This window comes from Hypomesus transpacificus, chromosome 22 (genome assembly GCF_021917145.1).
Source record: "Hypomesus transpacificus isolate Combined female chromosome 22, fHypTra1, whole genome shotgun sequence".
NCBI lineage: Eukaryota > Metazoa > Chordata > Actinopteri > Osmeriformes > Osmeridae > Hypomesus > Hypomesus transpacificus.
Genome location: NC_061081.1, coordinates 8066384 through 8085379, shown reverse-complemented (window position 1 = coordinate 8085379; position 18996 = coordinate 8066384). Strand labels below are relative to the sequence as shown.

General features: G+C 47.7%; 3 protein-coding genes across 11 annotated transcripts in view; all 3 read left to right on the top strand.

Annotated features, from left to right (window-relative positions):
• zcchc7 (zinc finger, CCHC domain containing 7) overlaps positions 1 to 7357 on the top strand; it is a 29204-nt gene extending 21847 nt beyond the window's left edge. For both annotated transcript variants that reach the window (XM_047044923.1, XM_047044922.1), the window contains exons 8-10: positions 5351 to 5446; positions 5557 to 5674; positions 5869 to 7357. In XM_047044923.1, the coding sequence (XP_046900879.1) occupies positions 5351 to 5446; positions 5557 to 5674; positions 5869 to 6521 (867 nt within the window). In that variant the 3' untranslated portion in view covers positions 6522 to 7357. The remainder of the gene's footprint in view (positions 1 to 5350; positions 5447 to 5556; positions 5675 to 5868) is intronic.
• Positions 7358 to 7457: 100 nt separating this feature from the next.
• On the top strand, positions 7458 to 13162 carry pgm2 (phosphoglucomutase 2). 2 transcript variants are annotated; one of them, XM_047044925.1, is made up of 13 exons: positions 7458 to 7672; positions 8533 to 8700; positions 8879 to 9070; positions 10063 to 10146; positions 10265 to 10458; positions 10529 to 10718; positions 10813 to 10910; positions 11021 to 11201; positions 11345 to 11438; positions 11772 to 11901; positions 12004 to 12196; positions 12318 to 12448; positions 12522 to 13162. In XM_047044925.1, exons 1-13 carry the CDS (start codon positions 7598 to 7600, stop codon positions 12622 to 12624), a joined length of 1833 nt encoding a protein of 610 aa, XP_046900881.1. In that variant the 5' UTR covers positions 7458 to 7597; the 3' UTR covers positions 12625 to 13162. The 2 variants fall into 2 exon arrangements, with proteins under 2 accessions (XP_046900881.1, XP_046900882.1); XM_047044926.1 differs by having other exon boundaries at positions 7608 to 7672; positions 8483 to 8700.
• A 131-nt stretch (positions 13163 to 13293) lies between these two features.
• Positions 13294 to 18996, top strand: part of tbc1d1 (TBC1 (tre-2/USP6, BUB2, cdc16) domain family, member 1) — a 29496-nt gene continuing 23793 nt past the window's right edge. For 2 of the 7 annotated variants that reach the window (XM_047045720.1, XM_047045724.1), the window contains exons 1-2: positions 13301 to 13414; positions 14895 to 15556. In XM_047045720.1, coding sequence (XP_046901676.1) covers positions 13411 to 13414; positions 14895 to 15556 — 666 coding nt within the window. In that variant the 5' untranslated portion in view covers positions 13301 to 13410. The other 5 variants (XM_047045719.1, XM_047045725.1, XM_047045723.1 and 2 more) reach the window with 5 other exon arrangements.

Genomic DNA, 18996 nt, shown 5'->3' with positions numbered 1-18996 from the left:
TGAGGGAAATCATGTGAGGATGTGGTGGAAGAAGTGGACGAGTCTGTGTCTGTGCGGGAGACTGTGTCTGTGCTTGTGCCTGTGTGGGAGACTGTGTCTGTGCCTGTGTGTGAGTCTGTGTCTGTGCCTGTGTGGGAGACTGTGTCTGTGCCTGTGCCTGTGTGGGAGACTGTGTCTGTGCCTGTGTGGGAGACTGTGTCTGTGCCTGTGTGTGAGTCTGTGTCTGTGCCTGTGTGGGAGACTGTGTCTGTGCCTGTGCCTGTGTGGGAGACTGTGTCTGTGCCTGTGTGGGAGACTGTGTCTGTGCCTGTGTGTGAGTCTGTGTCTGTGCCTGTGTGGGAGACTGTGTCTGTGCCTGTGCCTGTGTGGGAGACTGTGTCTGTGCCTGTGTGGGAGACTGTGTCTGTGCCTGTGTGTGAGTCTGTGTCTGTGCCTGTGTGGGAGACTGTGTCTGTGCCTGTGTGGGAGTCTGTGTGGTCGTGGAACTGGATGAGCCTGCACGTATCTGTGCAGTTCCACACATTTCAAAAAATGTCATTTTCACTCATTCTCTGTCCTTCATTCTTAGCTTTCTGCTGACCCAGAATGTTGGTCAGAAAATGGACCTTCCTTCCTCTCTCGGTCTTTGTCCCTTAGCCTACTCTCTCCAGCTCCCTCCTTCTACAATAAGGCCCATTCAAATGGAGGTTGTATAGAAGCCCTTCAGCTCTTTTTAAGGAGTGTGGATAGCTGTGTCATCACATTGTTATGTAGGCAGCCTGGAAACTCTGTGTGTGAGGAAGTGTGTGTGTTTTAGGCTGGCAAGAGAGAGACTTGGTTTAAGATACTGGTCTTTATCCCGAGACTGTCTGATCGGGTGTGTGCGTGCGCGTGCATGTGTGTCTGTCACCAAATGCTACCTGCTTCACACTTGGCTGGTCTCGGTAGAACCTACAGATTTTCATACAATAGTGAATAGATATCGAATAAGGTAGATTTAAGGGTTTGCATCCCATGTTCCACCCTCCACACTCTGACCACATTAGCAGCACTGCCCTGAGAGAGTTTTTTTCTCCAGACATGGCAACCCATGACATCACATTGTCATTATCTCTATTACTGGCGACTGAAGGCAACGCATCCTTTTCTCTTCCTCTCCCCCCTCCTCACTCCACCTCCTCTCTCCCTCTCTTCCTCTGCTTACCACTCTACCTCCTCTAGTCACTCCTCCTTTCTCGTTCTGTCCCTCTCTCGCTAAAAAGGAAATAGGGGCTCTAACTGATTGTTTTCAGTCTGATTGACTGACTGACGGGAGGAGATAGCAGGCGCCTAGGGGAATTACACTGCGTGTGTGTGTGTGATGGTGGGGGGTCGGGGGGGGGGGGGGGTTAGAGGGGGGGGGGGTTAGGGCTTAGGTCTCAGGGTCGGAAGCTTTGTGAACTGGCAGACACAAAGGGGGACAGGAATCACATCTGGTAATATGCCCCCCCCCCCCTCCCCACTCACTGCATACACACACACACACACACACACACTCTGCATGTTAAGATGAAGCCAGGTGTAAGAGCTGCTATATTGGTATGACCCAGAAACCTCCAGTAAGATGCAGGCAAACATACACACGTGTGATGTATCTGTTTTTAGCTAAGCATCTGGAGGGGGCTCCAGATCAGGTCTCCAGTCGTCTTCACCAACTCTGTTAACCCTTCTCTAACTCTCCACTCACTGTCCTGTAAACCTCCACTAACCCTCCACCCCTCTCTACTAACTCCTTATGACGTCTCCAATCCACTTCTCTAATTCTCCACTATTGTCTCCAATCTTCTCTACTAACTCTCTCCACTATCTCTCCACTGAAATCCCAAATCCTCTTCACTAACTCTCCACGTCGTCTCCAACCCTCTCCCCAACCTTCCACTAACGCCAGCAAAATGCTGCCCACCCTTTACTGTTCAGATCTCAGCTTGTGTTTGGTTGCTGTGTGTGTGTGTTTTTGTGTGTGTATGAGAGAGAGAGACAGAGAAAGAGTGAGAGAGAGAGAGAGAGAGAGAGAGAGAGAGAGAGAGAGAGAGAGAGAGAGAGAGAGAGAGAGAGAGAGAGAGAGAGCGGTGGGGGTCCACAGATTGAAGTCTGTAACAGTGTGAGCTTTGTGTGGGCCTGAGGATTAGCACGGCTTTGCCACCAGCCAAGGCAAGGAGCAGAGGAGAGCAGGGCTTAGAGGGAGGGAGAGAGAGAGAGAGAGAGAGAGAGAGAGAGAGAGAGAGAGAGAGGGTGTGTGTGTTGTTTAGAATCCTTGCATGTGGGAAAGTAGGTGTGTGTGTGAATTTACGGATGGCTGGTTGCCTGTGTCCATACAGACAAGCCCTTAGGACCACCCCCCCAACCCCAGCCCCTCCATACACACTTACACCAAGCATCCCTTTTCTCTGGCTGTCTGCTGTTGTGTCTGTCCACTACCACTACCAGACTCCTCTCACTGCCTCAACCTACGACCTTCTCCTACCACTTTTTCCTTTCATTTGCAGTAGTGTTGAATGGTTACAATGTAAACCAACTATCTTTGTAGATTACTCTTGAGGTTTGATTTGAGTATTCTAATATGCACTACTCTGTCTGGGCATAAATTCATTATAAAGAGCCACCCTGCCTCCACCCTGCCTCCACCCTGCCTCCACCCTGCCTTCACCTTGCCTGCCTCCACCCTGCCTTCACCCTGCCTCCACCCTGCCTCCACCCTGCCTCCACCCTGCCTTCACCCTGCCTTCACCTTGCCTGCCTCCACCCTGCCCTTAATTGGGACTAAACCCTGCATGACATTCAAACCCCCTATTGCCCTCCACTCTGCCCTCCACCCTGCCCTCCACACTGCCCTCCACACTGCCCTCCACCCTGTCCTCCACCCTGTCCTCCACCCTTTCCTCCACTCTGCCCTCCACCCTGCCCTCCACTCTGCCCTCCACCCTGTCCTCCACCCTGCCCTCCACACTGCCCTCCACTCTGCCCTCCACCCTGCCCTCCACTCTGCCCTCCACACTGCCCTCCACACTGCCCTCCACACTGCCCTCCACCCTGCCCTCCACTCTGCCCTCCACTCTGCCCTCCACCCTACCCTCCACACTGCCCTCCACCCTGCCCTCCACTCTGCCCTCCACCCTGTCCTCCACCCTGCCCTCCACACTGCCCTCCACTCTGCCCTCCACCCTGCCCTCCACACTGCCCTCCACTCTGCCCTCCACTCTGCCCTCCACACTGCCCTCCACACTGCCCTCCACACTGCCCTCCACCCTGCCCTCCACTCTGCCCTCCACCCTGCCCTCCACACTGCCCTCCACACTGCCCTCCACTCTGCCCTCCACCCTGCCCTCCACTCTGCCCTCCACTCTGCCCTCCACCCTACCCTCCACACTGCCCTCCACCCTGCCCTCCACTCTGCCCTCCACCCTGCCCTCCACTCTGCCCTCCACCCTGTCCTCCACCCTGCCCTCCACACTGCCCTCCACTCTGCCCTCCACCCTGCCCTCCACTCTGCCCTCCACACTGCCCTCCACACTGCCCTCCACACTGCCCTCCACCCTGCCCTCCACTCTGCCCTCCACCCTGCCCTCCACGCTGCCCTCCACTCTGCCCTCCACGCTGCCCTCCACACTGCCCTCCACCCTGCCCTCCACTCTGCCCTCCACCCTGCCCTCCACGCTGCCCTCCACCCTGCCCTCCACCCTGTCCTCCACCCTTTCCTCCACCCTGCCCTCCACACTGCCCTCCACACTGCCCTCCACACTGCCCTCCACACTGCCCTCCACTCTGCCCTCCACCCTGCCCTCCACCCTGCCCTCCACACTGCCCTCCATCCTGCCCCATGCCTATCCCTTGTCCATGTCCCGTTACCTAGTCTGATGTTTGTGATAAGCAACGAGAGAATGAGGGGACCAAGGAGGTTTATCCCGTTAATTCATATTGTTTGCGACACACGCCCACACATACACTTTCTCTCTTCTCAACACACACTCACACTGTTTTCTCATTCCACACACACACACAAAGGCACACACATTCTCAGAAACACACACACTTCCTTTCTCATCAATAGACACCAACCCAGACTGTAGGTAGATATAACAGGTGGATGGAAGAAAAGGAACAACATTTAATTAACTTTCTTCCTATCACACATTTCTGCTACTGGATCACAACTCAAAGATGAGGTGTCCAAGGTCAAAGAGAGGGGGGAGGGGGTGAAAGGACGAGAGCGAGAGAAATATAGAGAGAAAGAGAGACAGAAACCTACAGCCAATTTACATGATGCATGAATGGGGGGGGGGGCACGTAGGTTGGGGGGTTTAGACAGGGACTGTGATCTCCTGAGGGTGTGTGTGTGTGTGTGCGTTCCTGCGTGTGTGTTCCTGTGTGGGTGTGAGGGGTCTGTGATCTCCTGGCCTTTGTGATGGAGATGGGCCAAGCGGCCGGTCTGACCTGATAATGACGAAACACCCTAATAGCATTCATCCTTTCTGCCGCAAAACTACTCAAGCGGAAAAAAGAGGGAAGGGGGTGGAGGGGTGAGGGTGAGAGGCGGACGCGCCGAAGGAGGGGGGGGGGGGGGGGGGGAAGAACCAAGGAGAGGGGGAAAGAGGGAGGAGAGGTGAGCTAAGCTATGTTTAAGAAATGACATGAGAAGGAAATTATTTGTAATCGTGAAATCTGGTATAGATGGAGGGGTAATGAGAAAGAGAGAAAGAGATGGATGGGGGGGAGGTGGGGGGTGGGTTAATCATGTCTGCCAGCCTGCCTGCCTGTCTCTGCCTGTCTGTGTGTCTGACTGCTTGTCTGTCTGCGTGCCTGTCTGTCTCTCTGTCAGTCTGTCTGCTTGCCTGCCTATTCATCTGTCTGTACATCTGTCTGTCTGCCTGTCCATCAGCCTGGCTGTCAGTGTGTGTTCGTAGCAGTAAACGCACTGTGCTAGGCTCGCTCTCTCTCTCTCTCTTTATCAGTATATATTTGCTGTAAGCAGTCAAGCGCGGAAGGCTTTCAGAACAGCGGTCCACAGGGCATGGGACCTTCGGTTCAATGCACACACGCACACACATACACGCACTATAATATACAGGGTCATTACGGGTCCCTAACTATACCTAGCATAATCTGCCTCTTATCACCTCCATATTCATCCACAAACACTTTCACACACTCACTCACACACTGAGAGAATACACAATGGTGGATCATTAATAAACGTACATCAAAAATTAACCGCTTAACTGCTGTGTGGATGAGGTGGACTAGGCGCATGAACTGCTGAATAAACCCCTTCTAAAACATCCTCCCTCCTTCCTTCCCTCCTTTCCTCCCTCTCTACTTGTCTCCCTCACTCCAGATCCAGGCAGGTCCTCCAAAGCAGCTGCAGTCTCCGGATAATGGCAAAACTCCTCCCTACTGCTACAACTGTTCCAGGAAAGGACACTTTGGCCATGTGAGTACCGCCTCTATGAAATGGAAATGTGCTACCGTGGGGTGCTGTAGTCTTTACACTGAGGCTACTTTATATGCTACTTACTGTGAATGTGTGTGTGTTTGTGTCAGGACTGTTCTCAGAGGAGAATGTTTAACGGAACATATCCCAGCACCCCCTACATCAACTACTATGACATCAAAGGGGATTTCAATCGCAGAGACTACCGAATACAGCAGAGGGTCCAAGGTATGTCATGCACGTGCACACAACTCCGTATGCATGCACACACAGATAGGTGTGGAATACAGTCTCAATTAAACATCGCTCTTGCTTTCCCTTCCCCTCCTCCCCCAAACTCTCTCACCCAATTTTCTCTCCCTCTCCTCACTCTCTATTTCCCTCTCCATCTCTCTCTTCCTCTCCTTCTCTCTCTGTAACAGAGCTGACAGAGGCTGGCCTGTTTCCTTCAGAGCTCCAGACTCCACACACACCAGACGGACCGCCCAAAAAGAAACAGAAAAGCTCAGCCAACCACTGCCCTAAACCCAGCCACACCCCTTACCAGAACCACAAACCAGTGCGCATCCCTAATCTCATCCGTAACCAGAGACCCATGCCTGCTCCCGGGCACAGCAAGCCAGGGCAGGCCAAAACATGGATGCCCAAAACCAAGATTGCCAACAAACAGCAGCAACATTCGAAACAAAAAATTCCCAAACATCTGAACACCCCCAAAATTGGTTCTGTAGTTAAGAAACCAGCCACGTTGATGGTGGATGAGGCTCAGGACTTCCCTCGAGGTGGAGACCAGAAGAAGAAAAATAAAAAGAAGAAGAAAAAGAAGAAGGAAGGTATGGTTCCTGAAGACCCCCCTGTGTTCTTCGACACCACCCCGTCTTCCTCAAGACCCCCACGGCCTGGGCTCCACCCTCCAGAAAGACTATTTGGGAAAGGGAAGACCAGCGCAGTGAAAAATAAGAAGATTAGAGCGAGAGGAAGGGACAGGAAGGCAGCTAACATGGCCGCCAATGAGATGTACCCCACAGACGAAAACCTGTTCATCATTAAACAAAGGAAACGCCAGAGTTTATAGGGTTAGTGACTGAAGAGAGGCTGTCTCCTGAAGGGTGTGTGCGTGTTTGAAATCAGAAGTACCCTTACACCCAGTGTAACACTCTAGGCCTTACATCTCCACCAGGTGGACACAGAAGGAACTACACCTATGTCCTCATTGCGCGTGTCATAATCCAATATAATGGTAATCTCAGACTAGATCGGGGTTGGTTTTAGTCAACCTCAGTCAAATCAACACAGACACATTCATTTTCAGTCAGTTATGGGTTGTGGTCAGAAAATGTTCAAACTTTGCTTTTAATTTAAAGTTTGGATTGAAAGGCCTGAATATGATATTGACTTGTTGTAGTAATTATGGCCCAATAAGACGAGACATTAAAAAAAACTTGATCTATGTATGACACTCATTTTTAACTACTCATTGAGTGCTATTACATATTTATAATGTGCTTTATGCTGACTGTTAACTCTTGCCTCTCACTCATTGAGTCAGCATGGAAACTGATGGCCTTACTGTATTGTCAGACCTGGATCAAATACTATTGAGAACCTTAGGTGAATTTGATTTGATACACTACATTTTTGGGCCTGTATCAAGTGCTCCTTAAGTATTTTAAGAAATGCGTTTGACCCAGGTGATTACAGTGACTTTACTTTTGTGTCAAACAGAAAATTCACTGAATTTAGGCCAAGCTGTGTCCTATAACATGGTGGTACTGCCTTTGCAGTTGCATGAACAACGGAATCAGCATGTCATCTTTCAAGATTCAATTAAAATAATTTGATAAATGCTTCAAGTCTGTTCGGGGCGAGTCTATTCCACATTATCCATCTATTAAAGATCATTGTTTTGACGTGTTTATTTTATCGATTCTTTGGTGTCAGTTTTTTCGAATGAATCTTGGTGTGTGTTTTGATGATCATCAATTACGTTATGCACGTACGACGGCTCTCGTGACGCGCCTCAATTAAACCCCGCCCTCTTCATATAGGAAGCGAATCCAACACTCAGTTTAAAGGTTCTTTGCTACTGTATCCAGAATTCAAGGCAGGTTACAATTTATTTGGTGCTACTGCCAAGATTAAAGGGAAAATATGGAGAACGGTCTATCTACCACTGGTGACATCAAGTTGGATCACGCTATCAAGCAGTGGTTGGAATATGACAAGGTGAGTAGCTAACTTAGCTAGCTAGTTACATAAAATGTTAGTGGATCTGTTTGTTATAGTGCGGTAATTGGAAAATAAAATGGCACTTTTTATGAATTCAGAACAATTCATGCCTGAAAAATAATTGGAAAGCACACGTAGTGCTAAGTCTACTAATCACAGACTATAGCCGTTATGTCAACTGAAGTTCTCGGTTGACAAACCATTCATACCACTGTAGACAATGTATTTGAACTTCAGACACAACATGGTATGAATGTTAAGTCCAGAGAGAGTCATAATATTTTGAATGCACAACAGATTTTAAATAATTCAAACTTGTACAGTTCTACATTGTAGCACACTGAAATATGCCCATGATTTGTTTTTTTTGACATTCAGCACCGGGTGCCAATGAGTACAACCCTGGCGATACTACAATCTTGAGTTATTGATTCAGCATAGCTTAAAACAGACATGCATGACTCCCCAAAACTGTCTCGAGACCCATTTAATTTAGAAAAAATTTATCTAGATCCACATGGTGGATGGGCATGGAAGGATTTCTCTTAATCAGAGTAACGTGCATCCATTTGACAGAAGCATGGAAAGCAATTCTCGTCACTAAAAGGAAATGGGACGCCACCAATCAAGCGGAATTAGTAAAGAAAATCAAATTAATTATGCCCCTTTTAGATAACCTCGTAAGGAGGCTAGCCTACATAGCTAACCGTCTGGTTGAGTGTTGTCTTTGAGGTGAGACAGTGGGCTTGATGTGGGTAGTTAGGCCTCACATGGAATAAGTTATGGTAGTGATGACTTTCGTTACAGTGATACTGTGAACACTGTGATCATGACCGCCTTCACCACGTGTGTCCCAGAATCCCCTGACGGTAGCTCAGGTCCGGGAGCTGGTAAAGGAGGGGGCTCTGCAGGAGCTCAAAAAATGCTTCTCCTCCAGGATGGAGTTTGGCACCGCAGGCCTCCGGGCTGCCATGGGCCCTGGCACCGCCTGCATGAATGACCTCACCATCATCCAGACCACACAGGTAGAACGCACAAACAGGCAGTCAGTTACTCCATTGGGAGAAATTTCCTTTAGTCCATAGACCGTCCTATTTAGACCCCGCTGAGTGATCTCCAATTATCTCCCTCATTCCACCCCTGTCTCTCTCTCCCCCCCCCTCCCATCCTTCCCTTCCTCGTTCCCTCCTCCTCTCTCTACAGGGGTTCTGTAGTTACCTGGAGCAGTCCTTTGAGGACCTGCTGGACCGTGGTGTGGTCATAGGCTACGATGCCCGTGCCCACCCTGTCAGCGGTGGCAGCAGCAAACGCTTTGCCAGGCTGGCTGCGGCCGTCTTCACCAGCCGGGGGGTGCCCGTCCATCTCTTCTCCGACATCACGCCCACCCCCTTTGTGGTGCGCCAGAACCTTCCCACACACACACTCACACACTCTCATTAGCCCCTCACAAGGGAAATTACTCCACACACACACACCACTCACACACTCTCTCACTCACTCTGGAGGCTGGTTCTGGCCGTGTGCTGGGAGAGGGAGTGACAGAGAGACTCAGACACTGAGGTAGACGGAAGGAGGTGGGCAAACTCCATTCCTTCCACAGACACGCACACATCCAGTGTGTTTGTTACGTAAGGTATAGTTTTAAGGTTTCAGCTGCATGTTGACTCTGATACATATGTTATAGACTTTGTACACACACATTGATGTACACCCGTGGTTTTCACAAATATTCTATAGACATTTGAACATGAGGTGGAATCCGATTTAAGAACCGTGATGTGCAGAGATCATACTGTGTAACCTTTCTCATGAATGAACATCATGAATGAACAGAATGTCAACAGTGACCTGTTGTGACCTCTTAAAAAGCACAGAGACACGCACTCTCTTTATTTTTCCCCTTCTCTCAAACAAAACCATTGCTTTTGGGCACCAGCCCATGTAGGGTTCTCACCAATACCTGCCAGCCAATCACAGTTAGGGCATGCCTTGCTCATGCACACATCACATGGACACACAGCCACCTTCTCTTAAAAGACCAGAACTTTCGAACCCACATTCACGTGATAGCAATCTCTCACATTACACACAGGGTTATCTATAAATAAAGCGTGCTCTTTCCGGAGAGGGTATTGACTATTAGCCTGGCTCACACTGAAATAGATGTCAGCTTTAATAATGTGCTGACAGTGTCAATAGCATTCTAACATCCCATGTATTTCACTTCTTCTCTGTCCTAGTATTTCTGTCTCTGTGGATGCCAGTCTGTTTACATGGCTGTCTGTGTAGATGAGGTGTTGTCCTCAGACCTTGAACTATGGGGTGTTAAACTGTTTACGTTCTCCCTCTCCCCTTCCCTCCCCGCTCCTCTCCCTCCCTTTCTCCAGCCCTTCACTGTGTCTCACCTGGGGTTGTGTGCTGGCATCATGGTGACGGCCTCCCACAATCCCAAGCAGGACAACGGATACAAGGTAACTACCACCAGCCTATCACATTTGTATACATTTTTGGGGGAAACTAAATTACATAATTGTTAATAGACCAATTTAATGTTTCGATTCTGGTTCTGTTCCCCCTCCCCTCCTCCAGGTGTACTGGGAGAACGGTGCCCAGATCGTGCCCCCCCATGACCAGGGCATCTCCAAGGCCATTGAGGAGAGCTTGGAGCCCTGGCCCCAGGCCTGGGACACCACCCTGGCTCTAAAGAGCCCCCTGCTGAAGGACCCCTACCAGGACACAAACACACACTACTACAAGGCCATACAGAAACACTGCCACTACAGGTGGGGCCGCACACACACACACACACACAAACAATCACACACACCTCAACTTGGTCTCACCCTCTCACAGGGACATCAATAAGAGTTCTGATGTGAAGATGGTGCACACATCTGTGCACGGAGTTGGCCACGCCTTCGTCCAATCAGCATTCAAGGCATTTGACCTCCCCCCCCCGTATGCAGTGGAGGAGCAGAAAGACCCGGACCCAGAGTTCCCCACAGTGAAATACCCCAACCCAGAGGAGGGGGAGGGAGTTCTGGTATATGTATATATACACACACACACACATATGCACATCAAATGAGTCGTAAATACTAAACGGTGTATGTGTGCATGCCCTTGTTCTTTTGTAGACACTGTCATTCGCCCTGGCAGAGAAGGAGGGAGCCACTGTGGTTCTGGCTAACGACCCTGATGCAGACCGCCTCGCTATCGCCGAGAAACAGAAGAGGTGTGTGTGTGTCTGTCTTGGTGGGGGAGGGTGGGAACTCTTGTCTGTAGGTAGTTTGGTCATCGTTCTGCCAGGTCCATCTCTATTTCAGCTCTCTTGTCTTCCCCTAGTGGCCTGTGGCGGGTGTTTACAGGTAATGAGCTAGGGGCCCTCCTGGGCTGGTGGATGTTCTCCTGCTGGAAGAAGACCAACCCTGACTCAACAGCTGTGAAGAACATCTACATGCTGGCCAGCACGGTCTCTTCCAAGATCCTGCGGGCCATTGCCCTCAAGGAGGGTTTCCACTTTGAGGTGACACATACAAACACACACACACTCGTACACACATGCAACCACCCGACCACAACACACTGTCATGGTTGCACACCTTCTCTATTTGTCTTGATGTGATTCTCTTGCTAGTGACCTCACTTCCTGTGTTCTCTGTTGAACAGGAAACACTGACAGGTTTTAAGTGGATGGGTAACAGAGCCCGCAATCTGCTGCACCAGGGGAAGACGGTGCTGTTTGCCTTCGAGGAGGCCATAGGTACATGCACGCACAACACACACAAACACCAATGTCATCATCTTTTTCAAGTGAGGAGTGTTGGCTGGGGTTAGAGAGAGGAAAGAGTAGAGACTGTGTGTATGAAGCTTCATGTAAGGTTAACATAATTGTCAGATACACAAACCAGGGTTGTATTAAGGTCACATGAGGGATATGTGTGTTCTACGTTCCTATATAATGAGATGATGTCTACCTTGTGTCTAATTGGATTATCATGCTAACTCGTGTGCGCTGCTGGCAAGAGCTGTGTGTTCACTGTGTTTGTCTACTATCATTAAAAGTCAGCAAACTGTGTGTGTGCGTGCGTGCCAGGCTACATGTGCAGTACTGCTGTCCTGGATAAAGATGGAGTCAGTGCAGCAGCCATCGCTGGAGAGATGACGTCATATCTGGCGACCAAGAACACCACACTATCCCAACAACTCACCTCCATCTATGAGGAGTAAGTGGCACACAAACACACACACGCTCACCCGAAACTCTGCCTAACAGACTAATATGTCCCCCCCACCCCCCTCTCTCTGTTTCCCCCTCTCCTCTCCAGGTATGGTTACCACATCACTAAGAACTCCTACTTTATCTGCCACGACCAGGAAGTGATCCACGCGCTCTTTGACAGGCTGCGTAACTATGGTGATAAGAAGGGGGCGTACCCCTCAGAGTGTGGTGGTTTTGCCATCACAGCTGTGAGAGACCTGACCACTGGCCACGACAGTAACCAGCCCGACAACAAGGCTGTAAGGACACATACACACACACTCCCATCAGAGACAGTCAGACACTCATTGGTTGATTTTTCTCTCTCCCTACTCCCACCGGTCTTCCTTACCTCTCTCCATCCCACTTCTCCCCCCCTAGGTTCTCCCCACCAGCAGCAGTCCAATGATCACCTTCTCCTTCTCCAATGGGGGCGTGGCCACCTTGAGAACCAGTGGCACTGAACCCAAGATCAAATACTACACCGAGCTTTGTGCTGCTCCTGGCAACAGGTACACACACACACACACACACACATGCCTTCTCTGTCACTCATATTCACCCTCTCACTCTCTCTCCTCTCAGTGATGTAGAGCAGCTGAAGAAGGAGCTAGATGCATTGGTGGAAGCTATTGTGGAGAACTTCTTCCAACCCAAGAAGAACAAATTGCAGCCAAAGCCTAAGTAACACACACACTTACAACATTAAAGAGATTCCATGTAACTAGCATTCCTGACCAGTGGCCTTAGTCTGACAACGTACACACATTATTCTGACAAAGTACACAATTCATCTTAATTACTGTAAAAAGGTGATTCTATGTAATACGGGGTCATTCTTTTCTAACTGAATGAATTATTGACATGATTTTGAGATGCTGTATCTGCCGTGTTAAAATCATCTGGATCTCTGAGTTGTTCTGTGTGAATGATCTGTAACCAGCAAAGTCTGGGACAACCTCTACCTCAGATGGGTCTGGCTCTCTGGAGGATTTAACTTGTGGATTGATAGTCGCTTAACGGCTTTTGCTTTGTTTGCTATTTGTTTGCTAGTTGTTTTGACTGTTCACTGGCCTACATTCCTGTCTGTCAAGCCTTACATTACCGGGTGTATATGATATGTGGAATGGAGAGAATGTCATTTTAATGTTAACTGATTGCGCTATAACTGAAATGGAGTGAGTGAAATTATTTAAGATGTGAAATAAAAGATATATCTAAATGCATTAATATCGACATCGTCGTTTTTCTTAATTGAGTGTTTTTTTTATGTAATTTTGATTCAAATGAGATGGGGGGCAAGTTGACGTGAGGCCGCCAGTGCCACCTATCGGGAAATGGTTCAAAGAACCGATTTAGAGAATTAAAAAGAAATGGTGACGTTCTTCCGCGATTAACCATGCCACCGTTTTAGACGTTTATTTGGGAAGGTTATACACTCTGAGAACATTCTTACATTTTCGACTTGGAAATTATGTGTAAGTAGTGTTGTTAGGCTACAATGTTTTGTACTTTATATTTGATAATATTATTTTGCCTGTTTCCAATCCCTTTCCAGATGCTTATATAGTGTAATAGTCAGATGCTTTTTAAGCCTCATCATAACAAAAGTATGTAACTCAAACTATAGTTTCACTTATCTGTCCTCTCTGCTGTATTTTTCTTTTTTTTCGCAAGTATTTGTGTGTAGCGTGTGAGTCAATAAGGATGTGAGTTGGATCACTATTTAATCATCTGTTATCCTGTGCACCTTGTGTGGGGTCGGAGAGGGGAGCCAGGCCTCTGTAGCCCGAATCTATTCTTAGCTTCCGGAGTGGACGACGGGGGGCAACAGGAACAGCCTGGTGTGTCTCAGAGTTTGATACGTTACGGACCTAGTTTAGCGCAAAGCCGCACTGCCACCGACCCACACACTCAGTTTCTGTGAGGAAGTACGTCGACCGTTAATAACAGGTACGAGTTGCAAGCTTCTGGTGATGGTTTTGCTGTGGTGGCTGTTGTAACGGAACCCTTAGAGACAATTACACTGACCTCTCAAATAGACCTGCTGTAATGTGGAACATGGTTCCGCAAGACCAACCAATGTGCGAGCGCGACATTCTTCGTAACCCACTAAAAGTTAAATAATGTTTTATGTGTTGACAGGTGTAAGCGTCTGTCTAACATTAACAGTTTTCCTTGAACAGTGGGTCTATTCAGATGTAGTCTACCGTATCGAAAGGTGTTAAATAGCATACTTTTTAATGTCAAATGGACCTTGATGTTGAGGTAGGTTCACGATGTTCTCTTCCACTCCCCGTGTCGTTGTAGCTAATCATATTTTAATTTCAATCACGTTCTTAACCTTGATTAAGATACACTGCAAGGTTAAACGTGCACGTAGAGGTTTTGATATCTTAAAGCAAGTTCATATTTTTGTGTTCCACTATGTTCTGCTGAGAGTTGACCCTTTGCATATTGTTTGCATATTATGCCGCTAGAATCATCTGGAAGTTGTTTTTCTTTCACTCTATAGGGCTGCATACTACACTACAACAGTTGTACGTGTCATGCCTGGTTATTTTTACTCACTGCTGGGTGTGTGTGTGTGTGTCTGTATATATCATGCTGAGGAGATTTATGTGTGTGTTGATTGACCATGAGAGTAGGCAATGACCGTATTACTTGTCACGCACTGGGCCAAGTTTGCTTGCCAATCAAATGATCTGTGTGGTGTGTTTGTGTTTCAAAGATAGAGCCAAGCTTTCAAGTGTGTGCCTTAATGGAATCATGCCTTAATGAAATGTCAGACAGGTGTTGATATACACACTCTTCTTGACCTCCATTTGACCCCAAGCCCACTGACTACTGTGTGTGTGTGTTAGTATACATACACTCCTCCTGAACACATTCTGTTTGTGACCTGTCAACCTGTAGACTACAAAAAAGAAACATAACTGTAATATTATGCTTCGCCAGTCAGGTCTTTTTTCAAGGGGAAGTCCTCTCCATCCTCTCCAACCATGGAGGGGCTGTTCTTCGAGGTGAAGCCCAGGGACAAGGCCCTCAGCCCGAGGACTTCCAAGGACCCTCTCCCCAGCAGCCATGGCTCTTACCAGATCCCTCCCTCCCTCCCTGACTACCCTCTCAGGGGTGGTGGTGGTGCTATGACTGAGGCAGAGAAGGAGGACCAGGAAGAGGAGGAAGAAGAAGTCCAGTATAAACTGACCTTAGTTGGGTCTCTACCCGTCCATCCTCTTACCACCATGTCCATGCTGCCCTGGGTGGTAGCTGAGATCGTGAGGCGTCCGGCTGGAGGGGGTAGGGCTGAGGCTCCTGCTTCTGGACACACGCACCTCCGAGGCAGGAATCTGGACCATGTTCCTTCTACCACTGAAGGACACAACCAGTCTGTGTGTCTGTGTGTATCAGCATCCAGGGTGCAGTGTGTGTGTGTGATGGTGGAGGCGGGGCTCATGGAGGCATGGGACCCCCTCACACATACCGTGCTGTTTGAGTGTCGCCCCCACCACCTGACCAAGCTGCTACACAACAGCCAGCAGCCCAGCAGCTTCGGCTGCATGCTGAAGGACACAAACACCTGCACCTGCTACGTCTTCCAAAGCTGCGACTGCACCAAGGTAACTGTGTGTGCATGCGTGTGTGTTGGGGGTGGGAGGGTTGACATTAAAAACCCTAATCTGTGATGCCAGAATCCTTCACACATACACATGCTCAGCTGCTCAGGGTACGCATGGAGGCAGATCTCACATTACAGACACACAGAGAAAGAAGATGAAAAGAGAAACAACATTGTGTAGGTGTCTGTGTGTGGGAATGTGTGACCGCGTCAGTATTTGTTATGATGAGAGTAGCTGAGAGACATGGGATCCAGTCATGTAATTTCAGGAATTTGTCCCCACCCCTAACACATATATACACAAACACACAACATCAATGCACACATACCAACACACTCCCATACAAACCCATCCCCCAACAATAACCTTGCACACTAACATACAACCACCCCCAACACACACACACACACAAGACCAACACCCGATAAAGAGTTAAGCTGTCAGTCACTTCTCAGGGTGGGTCAAATTAGACATGGTGGCCATCTTTCTTTTCCTTCATCTTTGTGGCTGGTCATGCCACCCATTCCAAACATGTCTGACATACTAATGAGCCTGACAGTTTGAAACCATCTAAGAGATGTAGGGAGAAGAACCAGTCAAAAACCTGGACATCTCATAAAAAGGATGTAGAACTAGGTTACCATGGAGACCACTTCCTGAGACTGAGCTATTGGTGTGAAAATCAACGAGCATCAAGAGACTGAAACGTAGGTACACCAGTGTAGTTCTGTTTGTTGCATATGAGAGAGTTGCGTTCTCAGTCTTTTTTTCCCTTTGATTATCTACCGTGTTAATCCTTTGTCTCTTTACTCTCACATACACTTACCCACTCTCCCTCTATATCTTATCTCCTTCCCTGTCCCTCCCTTTCCCTCTATATTTCCTCACTTTCTGTGGCCTGGCGACCTGTTAGTCTGGTGCTGTCACAGTGCAGGCGCACACATGTTCCACTATGCTTAGTACTGTGTGCGTGTCTTAGTACAGTAGGCTATATTTCCAAATAGGCCAAGACTTTGGATAATAATGTAGGATAGTATTAGTTAACTGCCAACATTCCTGAGAGAACACGAATGAGAATCCCTTTATGCCACACTGTGGCGCTGTTAAACCGTGTATTCAAAAATATATATTTTAAGCTCCGTTTTTAACGCTTATGTTCAAGGGTCATGTTCATGTTATTCTTTAGACCCCATACCTTTGTTCGGAGAAACCAGACACTTGAATAGTTGAGCTATACTTTTGATCACTTTTCTTTGAACTTTTTGTCTTGTGTTTCCCATTAAGTCATTTATGAGTGAGTAATTCAAATTTAAACCCTGACATTAAATTCCTCCGTTACTTTTGCCTCTCCCATGACGCTTGACCAATTGGACACTGGATAGTATCCGAATGTCATCATAAACTATATAATTGTTTGCAATAAAGTGTGCTAAAATGCAATGTAGCCTACACAATGTGTCTGAGGTCAAGCTTCTAAAATGTATCAAACTAGTTGGATGGTTTGACACATGGAGTCGCGCGCCTCTTAGACAGCGGTTTGTTCTGTCCAAAGCCAGGCTCGAGCGAGGAAGGGGTGTCAACTTCCCACTGAAAGGGCTTTCTCTACTCACTAAACCGTTCCTTCAACGGCGGAATACCTAAACTGTAGCTCCTTACACTCCTAGGAAAGTTTATGGCGGATGGGATGAGAGCGCGTCTCCAAAAACTCAACTTGTTCAATGTCAAGACGGAACCAAAAGCTGTAAGTGTACTAAAAGTTGAAGTTTTGTAATATATTAGCAAGCTAACGTTAGCTACCACTGTAGTAGCTATGTCTGGCTAGCTAGCATGGAGTGGGAATACAGTATCAATCAATCAAAGCAAGCAACCAGCTATTTGTAGCCACAATAGCTAGGTAGGCTACCAAACTTTTTGAGAATATAAAAAACAAATTAGCCTACATTAATTGAAGCTTTTTGGTTGCATTGTAACCCAGTAAAAACATATTGTCATTTCAGCGTTACTTCCAGGGCATATTGTTTATTGTGTGTAGTCTTATGATGCGTTGCTGCCTAGTCTACAATACTAGTACAGTACAGTATTGTTAACTGCAGACGTCGATATGGAAACTGTCAAATGCTCTCGTTGTACACTTTCTTACTAAGTCAGTGATGTTCAAAATACATTTGATAGTATCTGATACATTACAACGCACTGTTTGCACATAGTTTTCTTGTTAAATGAGTGTGAAACTCAAAATGACAAGCCGCCAGGCTGTGTGTATGAATTAAAGTTTTACTTCACAAGTATCGAGCCAAGGAAAGACAGTGAAGCATTGTGTGCAGGTTAATGACCTTTCACTAAATGATGTGACAGTGTAAATGATTGTATTGTGTGTAATGAGAGCTTGTGTCTGTTCCAACATCACGCGTGTGTTTTTGTTGTTGTTACATTAGCAATGTTCAGTGTGTATGCTGGACGGTGTGGAAAGTGACATGTTTGATAAGCATCATGTCAAGGTTTGTAACAATGTTGCAATATGGCTGAGGTCAGGGAAGGAATATGCTGTTCCTCAGAAAATGACAAAGAACACTGATAACAACAAACTATGTTACTACCATGCCAGTGTGTTCTGAATACCTGGGGTAACATTAGTTACACGAACATTCTGCTTCGTTTTTTTCTAAACATAGACAGTGTGAGTGTGTGAGTAATGGTGGTGTCACCTCCAGTCCATTGTATGCTTGCCAGAACTGCACTTCTGGATCTGAAGGAGTACCAGTCTGTGTACCGTATTAGTCACTCTTCTCTCTCTCTCTCTCTCTCTCTTCTCTCTCTCTCTCTCTCTCTCTCTCTCTCTCTCTCTCTCTCTCTCTCTCTCTCTCTCTCTCTCTCTCTTCCCCCCTTCTCTCGCCCTCTCACATGCTTTAACATTTTTTTTATACTACCTTCCACCTCAGCTCATGTGACAGTCACTCCCCAGTTTTTCTAAAACAGAGCACTAAACCAGGGACTTGTCTCTGTGTGTGTGTGTGTGAGGTAGCTTAAGTGTTTGTGGTTGACTATGGTACAGTAGGTCACTGTGTTTGTGGCGGTCTGGCTGTTTAAGGTGTAGTATGTATGGTGGGTAGTTGCTATTCCTGGTCTTTGTTCACTACTACCACCCCGAGGTCTGACTCAACCAGCTCAATAATCCCTTTAAGATTAGATAGGCAGGAGGTCTGGTCTATCATGCTCTCCACTTGGTACTCACTTTAGTTCACTATCAGACAACAACCCTTGAATCTCTTTCTCTTCCCCTGTGTGCATTTGTGTGATCAGATTTTAATGAGCCAGCCACCATCTTCAAGCTAGTCTTAAAGATTCTGTGAAAGTAGTGACATCACTGTCTTGGACTGTGTCTGTCTCCCTCAGTTAGACCTTCCTTCTCTGGTCTTCTCCCACTCTCAATCTATTCATCC